Source organism: Rhamphochromis sp. 'chilingali' (genome assembly GCF_963969265.1).
Source record: "Rhamphochromis sp. 'chilingali' genome assembly, chromosome: 9".
NCBI lineage: Eukaryota > Metazoa > Chordata > Actinopteri > Cichliformes > Cichlidae > Rhamphochromis > Rhamphochromis sp. 'chilingali'.
In genome coordinates, this window is record NC_137936.1 from 3,586,202 (window position 1) to 3,599,304 (window position 13,103).

Below are 13,103 nucleotides of genomic sequence, written 5' to 3' on the forward strand. Positions count from 1 at the left end.
AATCCACCACCTTTCATTGTTTATACTGTCACAAGAGAAAAACAAAAATAAAAAAACAAACACCATCGGCCCATACCCGGTATGTCCGATGGCCAGTCCCGCTATGGTCGTGCATCAGTTAACCCTTTGCGTGCCAGCTGTGGCACATGTGCCCAGGGTCGCTGACCCCTGTTCTAATCGCTCTAATAGGATATTATGGTCGAAAGTATCGAACGCAGCACTGAGGTCTAGCAGGACAAGCACAGAGATGAGTCCACTGTCAGAGGCCATAAGAAGATCATTTGTAACCTTCACTAAAGCTGTTTCTGTGATGAGCTCTGAAACCTGACTGAAACTCTTCAAATAAGCCATTCCTCTGCAGATGATCTGTTAGCTGTTTGACAACTACTCTTTCAAGGATGTTTGATATAAAGGAAGGTTGGAGATTGGCCTATAATTAGCTAAGACTGCTGGGTCTAGAGATGCTTTTTGAGTAAAGGTTTAACTACAGCCAGCTTGAAGGCCTGTGGTACATAGGCCATTGTCTGTGAAGGTTCTCGATCATACAGGCCATCTTCACCCAAAACCTTGGCTGATTGTGACCTACAGCCGTTTTCACACCTTGGCTCGTGTGATTAGGTAGAGGATCAATATGGGGTCCATGTCCCTCTTGGGGGACACTCCCATAGGGCTTAAATCTGGGACTCTCCACCATTTGACATTAGAACTGAAGAAGTTTCTCGGATGAGACGTGAAATGTCTTCAAGCTGCTTAAAGAAGTCCAGACGCTTTTCTTTCTGAGCTCCTTAGACTATATAGCCGATTATTAGAGAAAGGTTGATCATATTTGATATTGAAGCATTAATTAATGGCAGGACTTCTTTGAGCAGTTTTAGATAATATTACATCTGCGAGATAATTATGATAAATTTTTTCTCTAATGGTTGAAATTTTATTGGTGAAGAAGTCCATGAAGTCATTACTAGTTAACGTTAAAGGGATGGTTGGCTCAACAGAGCTCTGACTGTTTGTCAGCCTGGCTACAGAGCTGAAGAGAAACCTGGGGTTGTTCTTATTTTCTTCAATCAGTGATGAATAGTAAGATGTTCTGGCTTTGTGGAGGGCTTTCTTATAAAGCAGCAAACTATTTCTCCAGGCTAAATGATGATCCTCTAAATTTGTGACACGCCATTTCCTCTCCAGCTTACGAGTCATCTGCTTTAGGCTACGTGTTTGAGAATTATACCACGGAGTCAGGTACTTCTGATTAGAGACCTTAGTTTTCACAGGAGCTACAGTATCCAGAGTCGTACGGATTATATTCTTAAACTTAGTTACAGCGCTTTAAGAAAGACATCTACTGTGATAAAGTCTACTCTCCACCGCTGTGTAATCAATTATTGTAAATGTAAATGTTATCAGGAAATGATCAGACAGGAGAGGGTTTTCAGGAAACACTGTTAAATGTTCAGTTTCTATGCCATATGTTAAAACAAGATCTAGAGTGTGATTAAAGTGGTGGGTGGGTTCTTTTACATTTTGAGAGAAGCCAATTGAGTCTAATAACAGATTAAATGCCATGTTGAGGCTGTCATTTTTAGCATCTACATGGATGTTAAAATCACCCACAATAATTATTTTATCTGAGCTCAGAACTAAATTAGATAAAATGTCTGAGAAATCAGACAGAAACTCTGTGTAAGGCCCAGGTGGACGATAGATGATAACAAGTAAGACTGGTTTCTGAGTTTTACAGCTGGGGTGGACGAGGCTAAGCATCAGGCTTTCAAATGAATTAAAAGTCTGTCTTGGTCTTTGGTTGATTGAAAGGCTGGTGTGAAAAATTGCTGCCACACCGCCCCCTCAGCCTGTGCTTCAAGATTTCTGGTAGTTAGAATGACTCGGGGGTAGGGATGGGTACCGGTGTCCGGTGCCATGTTCTGACATAAACGGTAGTAACCAGACCGAAAAGCAGCGCACATTTCGGTGCTTTATTTCGGTGCTTTTTTTTCCTGAGCTGTGATACACTTCTAGCCAATCATTTTACGTTTCTGAGGATAGTAGGCGGGGCCAGGTACGTACGTTCAGTTAGAGCAGAGCTACAGATTAAAAATGCCCAAGGCAAAGCGGTCAAAGTCTGGCTGTACTTCACAGCAAAAGATGCAAACTCAGCAGCAACAAGTGCTTTAAGCTGATACTGTGATACTGTCAAAGGAGGTAACACCTCAAATCCGATGAAACACCTGGCGACGCATAGCGTTTTTTTTAAAAGCCGAGAAATGCGCCGTATTTGATAGCTTGCTGCGAGACCTCACACCGAGCACATCTACTGCGGGTGTGGTGCCTGTTATCTGACCCGGAGTTAGCAACATCCCCCAAAAACCCAAAGAGGAGAGTCCTGGCCCCTAGCCCTGCCAGTGTAGCAGAAATGATGAGGATGATGATGCAGCAGCAGCCGTTCTTCTCTGAGTGAGTAGCTTAATGTTGTTCGTGTGTAATTTACGTTGAGTAGGCTAACCACGTTATTACATTAATGCATGTAAGGTGAACTAGCAAACATCATCATGGCTACATGCGGCTGTCCTCTTGTTTGATGGCAGATACTCCCTTCACCCTGGCCAAAAAGGCTAAAATGACCAAAGAAAAAGTGGAAAACAGTTAAACATGAGAGGTTTTTGGACAAAGTTTGTGTTTTTTCCATTGTTTAAGCACTGCTTCCAGCCAAGAGTGATGCCATATATGCCCCATAGCTGCAGAAAAGGCTAACATTGTTATCTTTTTACAAAAAAACAGCTGAACATGAGAGGTTTTAGGACCAATTTTGTGTTCTCCATTCTTTAAGCACCGGCAGCGTTTCAAAAGTACCGGTTTGGCACCAGTATCGGACAAAACCTAAACGATACCCATCCCTACTCGGGGGTGTTGATTCATTTAAACTAAGATAATCTTCCTGCTGCAACCAGGTTTCTGTAAGGCAGAGTAAATTGATTTGTTGATCAATTATTAAGTCATGTACTAACAGAGACTTGGAGGAGAGAGACCTAATGTTTAATAATCCACATTTCACTGTTTTATTCTGCGGTGCAGATGTGGATACTGTATTGTTCTGTCTTTGGGATTTTTTTATGTTTAAATCATTTTTTGCTGGTTTTTAGTTTGTTTTTTGTCTGTTTGGGAGCTGACACAGTCTCTATGGGGATGGTGTTTTGGGAGAAAACAGGAGGAGTTAAGCTGCAGAGAGGCGTGTAAGACTGCAACTCAGCTTCCTGGTCCCAACTCTGGATAGTCAAGTTTTAGGGGCTTTAATTTAGGCAGGTTTCTAGAAATGAGAGCTGCTCCATCCAAAGTGGGATGGATGCCGTCTCTCCTAACAAGACCAGGTTTCCCCCAGAAGGTTACCCAATTATCTATAAAGCCCACATTGTAGGGAGCTAATTACTGACACTTGTTTCTGTGATTTTGTACTTCTTGTCACTAAACATAATAGTGATCTATGGTCACTACTTGTCACGGCCATAGACTGACCAGTAAATTAAGAGCTTCAGCTGTCATTTTACCATAACATTATAATACAGCATCATCTTTACTGTAGATCCCGTGCCACTTTCTTTCCATCTCATGCTCAACTTTTCCTTAGCTAATGAACAACAGCCAGAGAAAGCTGAACTTAATGATAATAATAATGGATTGGATTTATATAGCGCTTTTCAAGGCACCCAAAGCGCTTTACAATACCACTATTCATTCACTCTCACATTCATACACTGGTGGAGGCAAGCTACAGTTGTAGCCACAGCTGCCCTGGGGCAGACTGACAGAAGCGAGGCTGCCATATCGCGCCATCGGCCCCTCTGGCCAACACCAGTAGGCAAGTAGGGTAAAGTGTCTTGCCCAGGGACACAACGACCAGGACAGAGAGCCCAGGGATCGAACCGGCGACCTTCCGGTTACAGATGCGATTCCCAACCCCCTGAGCCACGGTCGCCCGTGAGGCAGTGAGTCATCCCAACCCGGAGTGGGTACTCCATTCCTTTTTGACTGAAAATCATGATGTCAGACTCAGAGGGGCAAATTCTCATTCCAGCCATTCACTCTAATACTGCTAGTTGGTGATCATTCTCAATGACGCTAAGATCATTCAAAAACCAAATATGTGATGTCTTTGTGATAGTTACAACAAACTAAGATATCTCTGATTAAGAAACTAAATTGCAGTTTAAACTGAAACTTCTGATTCAACAAAATGAGGGGCACACAGCCAGTGTCGAGAGTAATCATAAGTGTGTTTGATTTTGTGAGCTGTCAAATCGGCACGCTTTCTAAAGTCTGGATCCACGCTGCCAGCTCAGGATATCCAGAGGACATTTCATGAAGTTATTTATCATCATTTATAATCATGGATTAACGGTTCTAATTAGCATTCAAATTAACATTTAAATGAGTAAGATAATGTACCTGGTGAGCTCAAATTATCCCTCACAATGCATGAAACATCATGCAGCAATATAATCTGGAACAACTTGTTCAGTCAATGGAAAGAGGGCTTGTATAATTCTCCAGTTATAAACATTGTGGAGTAGTCTTGTGAAGCTGATGACTAAAGCAGAGAGAAGGAACAAAAGGTAGGAGGGTAAAAAACACAGTGAATCACGCTGAGAGAAAAGTTCATGTGTTTGATGGTTTGGGACTGATGGAAAAATAATAGCGTAAACAGACAGGCAGCTACAGTGAATGACATTTTACAGAAGGACAGCTTAGCTCAGCATTGTCCACCAACAGGATGGCAATGCTAACAGTGTGAAAGCAGAGAAAGGAAAAAACAATCACGTGTGCTGTGATTCCAGAAAGTGGTCTCCTAGTTTAGAAGAAATTCAGAGCAAAGTGGGTAGGAAGTAAACACGGAAAAGGAGTCTTTTTGTTGTTCTAAGGCTGCAGGCAAAGATTAGTAGGAGGGTTTAAGAAAACCGTATTATTACCAGATCTTTTTATATGGGAGTAAACATCCCAATGACATGCCTCAGGTCTTTCATTAGTGCACTGGAAATATTTCTTACTCGAGTTTTTTCTGACCTGAAACTGTCAAGTTTTGTCAAGTCCCAAGATCCCCTTGGCTCTCTCCCAGTCAGAAATCAGAGGTGTGCGAGTGAGTGTCAGCACACTTTGCATAACTTTCTCTCATTTCCACGTGAGCAGCCATTCAATCAGCTTTCCCAATTAGAGTTCACCTCAGCGTGACAAATCCCAGACCCACGCCACACTGAGGCAACTATTGTCAACTGCAAAGTGTTAGCATTTGGTCTTATAAAAGACGACTTATGTAGGACAGATCATTGGGTCAGTTACTGAACAGCAAGTCAATGGGATTTTTTTTTTTTTTTACATTTTTTAAACTGACTAAATGCCCATATTTGGTTATTTAAAGTGCAACCAATGAGGACAATCTGAAACTTTGAGCAGGGACCCCAGTGTCTTTCACAAGGACACTGCTTCAGGGCTCAGACCATCAAGCCCAAGCTAATGGCCAAAATGAAAGAGCATTACAGTAAACCCAAAATATAGCAAACTAAGTAACACCGGGTTCTGATGTAGAACAATTGTCTGTATTAAAGTCATTTAATTTATAGATATAAATTGAAATTTCATTAAATAATTTAAAAGAAATCATTTAAAAATAACCCAACTTGGGATAAATAAAGTATTTCTTGTTCTTATCAGTATGAGCTATAGCTATAATGGACCTCATAGTGGTCCTTTACCCACTGTCAGCCTGCCAGTTTTCTTACCTGCATGATCCCATATCTAGAAACAAGCTGTTTATTGTTGAAAGGCTTAATAATAGTAATGTACTTAATACTAGTTTTATAGCTAATCTGTTTCCAGTGTTAAATGTTGTGTCTTTGAGTTGGATCCATTATGTTATTGGATCATAATCACTGACTCACTAATATGTACATAAATTTAATGTTGCAGCCGGAGATGATTTAAATGTCTTTTATTCTGCTGGATATCTTTAGCTATAGTAATAAAGTATCATATGTTAGTAGATTTATGTTAAAATCTGCAAAATAACAAATATAATATGAACCGTCCCAGACAAAATGCAGTGGAGTCAGAGTTAAAACTATAATAAAAAGTTATGTTAGAGCTTAATTAACACAATCTAAGAAACAGTTTTACTTCCTTTAAATAAAACTATATTATTAAACAGAAACTTCAGTCTCAGTGGAAATAATTAAAAAGTATAGTCTTGGGGACAGATAGCAGAAGGCCTCAGAGCTTTGGAAAGAAAGAGATGATTAGCTGTAAGTAACTACTACATCAGGTCACTGCAAAGGAAATGTCAGCATTTCAATAATGTGCCACTAACACTCGAGTATCTACAAATGCTGAATGAGGATAAAATGAGGCGACATACAGTCTGAATGACTGCAGTTTTTTTATACTAACTGGATAGAGGTCTGTATTCATGTTGGATAATTCCACTCTATTTGGCTTAGGAAGTTTCCCTGCAATGTCAATATGAATAATATTATAAAAGGAGAATTTCAGCAACAACAGAGCACCAAGGACCTGCATTGGTAAACAAACACTTAAAATGCACCAGAATAAAATCATAATACAAATTCAGTGTGTAGCAGGAAAGCAAAACATATTCTTGTATTCATTAATCACCTCGTGAATTATTCCTAGTAACTAATAACTTTCTTACTTTATATACCTCTTGCATGTCCTCTGAGGACAGGAACCTTGCAGGGTGCAGCACGAGCAAAGGTTGAAGCACAGAATACGCAACTCCCACAATAGAAAATCTGGAGGCTAAACTTGAACAGAACACAGTTCACATAGAATCTGCCATTCATCACAGGGTCAGTAAGTCCGTTTGTGAAGGTGGGATCATAATAATATTCTGACCAAGGAGAATTTGTTTTAGACAGGAGTAGAGATCAGGAAGAGGTTGATTAATTTTACTGGGTTAAAATGTTTGTGTGAATAAATGTGAGGTGCACAGTGATGAACTGAGAATTTACAAAAGTAAAAGTAATACAAAGGAACAAAAGCAAAACTGAGGAGACGTTTTCTCTATGATGTGTGTGTGTGTGTGTGTGTGTGTGTGTGTGTGTGTGTGTGTGTGTGTGTGTGTGTGTGTGTGTGTGTGTGTGTGTGTGTGTGTGTGTGTGTGTGTGTATTGATTATTGGTTGCTTCTCAAGCTATAGTGTATGGTGAATAATAGCTATGTACATCAGCAGTATGTAAACAAAGATAATTAGCTTTTGAGGAGACCATACAGATGAAATTGCCAGTCAAACCAGTAGAAAAATATTCTACTTTATCCCCTTGGGGTTAGAGTGCTATAAAATTTAAATATAAGGACGTAAAGGTAAGTCATTGAATGTTGGCGTCAGTATGAATGTTCCCTCACAAAGTGAATTTTCTTCTCTGCAGAACTTTAACTCCGAGAACCCAAACTGTGTTGGCATTGAAGGTGTACTAGAGGCTTACTTTCAGAGCCTGCGAACTGTTCAGCTGTATGGTCCAACCAACTTTGCTCCTGTCATCAACCAAGTGGCTCGGTGAGAGACAAAGCTTTACTCACACACATTCTCTCATTGTAAGACAGAAATATCTTCTCATGCAGGAATACTTTTTACATTCAAACTCACCCAAAGGGCCCATAATAACTTCATATTCAAGTCAATTAAGTTTTATTTATAGCCAAGTTACAACAGTCACCCCGAGGCACTTTACACGAGTATATATATCTTAGTAAGGCAAAGATCCTACAATAACAGAGAGAAAACCCCAACAATCAACACTCTATAGTCAACTGTTAGGGGTATTATAACTAAGTGGACACGATTGGAAATGACACTAATTCAGCCATGAAGTGGAAGGCCACACAGCGGGGATCAGTGGATGCTGAGGCGCTAACTTCCTGCAGAGCCAATCGGTACAGACCTCTAAACTTCATGTGACTCCATGGAATCGAGCAGCCAAGCAGCTTCATTTGGGCCTTACATCACCATGGGCAATGAGAAGTGTCAGATGCAGTGGTGTTAAGCACACCGCCACTGGACTCTAGAGCAGTGGAGATGTGTTCTACGGAGTGATCAATCACGCTTTTCTGTGTGGCAATCCGAAGGTATCAGCTGCATGCTAGTTTTGCTAAGTTTTCATGCTTTGTAGTTAAGACTTCTCAGCCTGCTCAGTGGATTAACTGTAGTTCTGCCTATTGTAGATCCCTCACTCTGGTCTCCAGCCTGCTGACCACAGGGGAAGGACACATCTTTCTGTTGCCTGTTGTCACTGCTCAAATATTTATTTACAATTAAAGTTCTTTTAATTGTAGTTTGATAAGTTTATATATTAGCTTATTTACAAATCATAATAGTTTTCATAAAGAGACAAGAACAATGTTATAGAGCTTTTTCTGACAGGTACTTGGATCTGTGATAAACAACAACCCAAATGCTGATTATCAACTACATCCTATACTTATATACTTGTATGTACATTCTATAATAATGAACTTTTACTGAAGTAAAAACAAATAAACAAATGTTTTGAATTAAAATAAACTCTATATAAATGTTTAGTCATTAAAGTGTACAGCACAGCTGGAACTAATTCACTATAATTAAAATCGAACCATAATTTATTAGTTAACTTATATTTTAAATTTTGCCTTATAGGGTTAGAGATTTAAATGGAGTTCATGGTGAAATATTTGCCTTTGTATAGTTTATCTTTTGATGAATAAATAAAAAAAAATAGCTTTTAAAGAGTGAAAGATTTGTGCAACACGTAACTTGTTTACCAATTCAATTATAGCTGTAATTTCTACAGCTCATTGATGGATGTACCGATTTATCACCGGCTTCACTTTTATACAAAAAAAAATCTTAAAAGCTGAAGGATTCTGAGGCCCCTTTTGAAGCATTTCCATCCACTCATGGTACGTGCAGTTACATGTGTTTGTCTCTGAGCAACAGACTAAGCAACTTTATGCTGGCAGGTTTAAATGTCTATATTTTGACTAAAGTTATAATTGCTAGATCCCGATGCACACTTCCATTCCTGATCCCCATTATGCTTTTCTCTCTTTTTTGAGAAATAAATAGTTGTTTCTTATTATCAGTGGAAGAGCTTCCAATATGGACATTTAGAATCTTTATAGAGGGTTTTTACGTCCACATGAGAGATAACTGAAATAAGTGAAAACAGATTAGGACTCGCATTAGGACACAGATGACACCAGGAGTATTGGGACTTGTCAGACTTAGTGAGCCGTGATGAATCGATTTCATCAGGAGTGCCTGAGTGGATAATATAATTTGAGGAAAGAGGTTTTGCTCATTTGGATTTTTTCCATTGTATCTTAATAACTGGCTACATTAATAAACTCCACACAGTAGTTACATTAATTTAATTTATTCGTGCGTATTTTGTGAAACTCAAATAAATTTTTCTCCTTTTGATGCCTAAACGTAACTGTAAGAAAGTGAAACTGAAAAGTAACTTTAAAGAAGGATAAAATGTAAGTAAACACTGTATTTATAGCAACAAACTAAAAAAAAATCCGCACCACAAGCTAAAACAATAATGGCACTACATGAGCATTTTTGGCAGTTAGGTGATAGCAATACCAGCAAACAGAAAAAAATAACAATTAAAAAAATATATACAGGCATTACACGTTTTTCCTTCAGTGGGAAATTGTGTTTGGCGTGCACACTATACGGACAAAAGTCAAATCATCTTAAATTCAGCAGTTTTCAGTTGCATTACCACAGGAATAGAATAGAATAGAGTAGAATAGAATAGCCCTTCATTGCCATTATACATGAACAATAAAATTATGGGTGCTCCACACGAAATGTACAGGACATCAGGAAAAAATAACAAACAGAAGAGATTTATACATTCAAGAGGAAATATACAAACTAGAGGAACATGTACAAAACAAGAGAAAGGCACAGAGAGCAAAGTGCTTGGAAGGCCTTGGTCTGAGTATAGAGCCTGTATGTGAGTGACCTGAGTGATGAGGGTTACATGGCTCAGATTGGTGAGGTGGGTGGGCAGGGATGGGGTGTGGGGGATAAATTCAAGCACCAAACATTTGTGAAAGAACAGATTGCTCCAAAGAACTCACAAAATTCTTGCATGGTACCTTAATGAGATGACAACTCTGCAACACACTGTACAATTTGTTCCCTCCTAGACATTCCATGATCAGCTGTACGTGTACCTGGCATTATTGGAGTGGAAGCATTTATCAACCACAAAATGGCAAACCACAAAGTGTTGCAGATGGGCATTAGTATTAGCATAGAAATTGTGACCAGGAGCTTCATGGCGTAAATTTTCATGTCTGAGTAGCTTCTGTAGATACAATATGTAGGTGGCCTACTTTTCTTCAATAACTGTACCTAATTAAGATTTTTATTTTGTCTTTCCATTTAACTGTTAATACAGTTTTCTCATGAAATATTTAAGGCCTATGTGTCAGACACTGTGATTTTTATTGTTTTTCAACATCCTCTGAACAACTGCGTATCCGCATTATCCTCCCCCTTAATCCTGCATCATAGTCTACCAGATCATTTAGGAACAAATTGGATTTTGAAACTTTTCTACAGCAAAACTACAGCTCGTGTTATGTTTTTAATGGATTGTGGTTGTTTATTGCCCACTATTGTATTTTTAGTCCTCATATAAAGCAATCATATCCTGTCCCAGTTAAGTGTGATTGTGGTTGCATAATCAAATGAGTATAGCAGTACTGTTAAGCTGTGAGATTCAAAACTGCCAACCGTTTAGAAAAAGAACAGAAAATGCATTCTCTCTTTTAATCTCACTTCCTGTACTCACACGTTCTTTTTCATTTGCACTTTTTCTTTGATGCATTCTTTTACTTCTGTCTTCTCTATTTGTTCTTTGTCTTCCTCACTCTCCCATCTGTTTCCATTTCTTTTTGCTGCTATCTATTATTTACTGCAGTTCAAAAAAATCACCGTGCTCTTTTTCCTCCCTTTCTAGTGCTTGCTCATGCTGCTCCTCCTCTGTGTCCTCATCTTCCATCACCTCTTCACCCACTACTTCTTCATTGTTATCTATGTGGGAGGTTAAGAATAGTGATGAAGATAGAGAGCAGAGGAGGAACATTAATGGTGTAATCCATATGTACATAACTACTTATAGTCACACACAGTTGCTCTTATTAGAACAACAGTGTTATTATTGCAGGCAATGAATGATACGCTAAACATGAGGGTTTTTTATTTTATTCAGCTAAGTGGTATATATCAAAGGGTTAAATAAAGTTATATAAACTGCTTTTGAAGAAACATTTGCCTTGCTCTCTATAACTCCTTAGTTTAAAAGAGCAGGGAACAGCTAGTGACTGAATGGACAGATGGAAGGACGAATTAGTGGATTAATCGATTTATGGATGGACATGCAAAGGGACTTCTCCGAGGGTGACTGACACCAGGACTACATCCATCGCTGCAATGAAGGCTGCCTGCTTCTCCGCCTGGATCAGCTAAGGCCAGGTTTCGACCAGGCCAGGTCAATCCCTGCTCAAAGGAGGAAAGTCAGTAGGCCCCAGCCTGTTCCTGCACCATGAATAGGATCCTTTAAGGGCTGTTTTGCCCAAGGGTTAGGTATGGTATTTCATCTGGTAGCTCCTCATATGACTTAGTCCTCTGAGTATCCTGTAAATCCACTCACACTGAGCGTCCTGTGAACCCCAAGCTGGTTAGCCATAAGCTATCTGAACCGGCCAGCCCAGAGACTTTGTTCCTGGTTTCTGCGCTGGCAGAGTGGTTTTAATATCTTGAGTCTGAGGTGATGCTGCGCCATTGTGTCCAGTGTGCCACGGCCCCAGCCCAGGGTGCCTGTGTGCCCTGCATATCCCGAGCCTCTAGTGTCTTCAGAGGGTGCCAAAGTGTTTGAGCTTGAGCCAAAGTGTCCCAAGCTGCTTGAGCCGTTAGATCTTGTTTTACCCAAGATGGCCTCCCTTTATCTTTGGTCTGTGGACTTATTTTGTTTTCACCGCCTTTGTTCCATCTCAGCCTCCAGCCAGGCCTCTACAGGCATACTGCTTTCACAGTTGGCCTTCTTGAGCTTGTGCTTGGCCACTCCTCAGCGGCTGGTTCCCTGCCCTGCTTCACCAATACCCGCACTCTACCTAGTCTCGAGAGTGAACCCATCTGCTCTGCCTTTTTCATCGCTGCCAGACTCCCACCAAGTACCAGAGATCTTCATTTCTGTTGTTGCCACCCCCCTGCCAAGCCTCCTAAGAGGCCCCTTCTCCACTGCCAGTGTCAACGACAGTCACCTGCCAAGCAAATAAAGGGTACTGTCATCTCCACAAATGCCAGCTGCTTGACAAGCCTTTGGAGGCACTCCATCACCTCTTCTGGCCTTGAGTCCAACCTATGGAGGGTCTTCACTGCATTCACCAGAAGATCTTTGTTCCTTCCCTCACAGGAAACTGCATGCTTTTGCAGAGCACAGGAGGTGCAGACAGAAAGTGAAACTTAGAGTGTGTGACGTGCTGTGGAAATATATATATATATAACCATGCTGGCTGCTGCTGCTTTCAGACCTGAGCTTCAATTCAATTCAATTCAATTCAATTTTATTTATATAGCGCCAAATCACAACAAAAGTCGCCTCAAGGCGCTTCATAGATACAGAGAAAAACCCAACAATCATATGACCCCCCTATGAGCAAGCACTTTGGCGACAGTGGGAAGGAAAAACTCCATTTTAACAGGAAGAAACCTCCGGCAGAACCAGGCTCAGGGAGGGGCGGGGCCATCTGCTGTGACCTGTTGGGGTGAGAGAAGGAAGACAGGATAAAAGACATGCTGTGGAAGAGAGACAGAGGTTAACAACAGATATGATTGAATGCAGAGAGGTCTGTTAATACATAGTGAGTGAGAAAGGTGACTGGAAAGGAAAAACTCAATGCATCATGGGAATGCCCCGGCAGCCTACGTCTATTGCAGCATAACTAAGGGAGGGTCACCTGGTCCAGCTCTAACTATATGCTTTAGCAAAAAGGAAAGTTTGAAGCCTAATCTTAAAAGTAGAGATAGTGTCTGTCTCCCGAATC

The 13,103-nt window shown here is 40.3% G+C and overlaps 2 protein-coding genes across 2 annotated transcripts in view; one reads left to right on the top strand and one right to left on the bottom strand.

Annotated features, from left to right (window-relative positions):
• LOC308401934 (uncharacterized protein) overlaps window positions 1–13,103 on the bottom strand; it is a 565,304-nt gene that overhangs the window by 476,590 nt on the left and 75,611 nt on the right. The gene's annotated exons all lie outside the window — the stretch shown is intronic.
• LOC308403240 (copine-9-like) overlaps window positions 1–13,103 on the top strand; it is a 204,516-nt gene that overhangs the window by 158,720 nt on the left and 32,693 nt on the right. Inside the window, exon 16 of the mRNA XM_080892508.1 lies at window positions 7,424–7,551. Within this exon, the coding sequence (XP_080748634.1) occupies window positions 7,424–7,551 (128 nt within the window). The remainder of the gene's footprint in view (window positions 1–7,423; window positions 7,552–13,103) is intronic.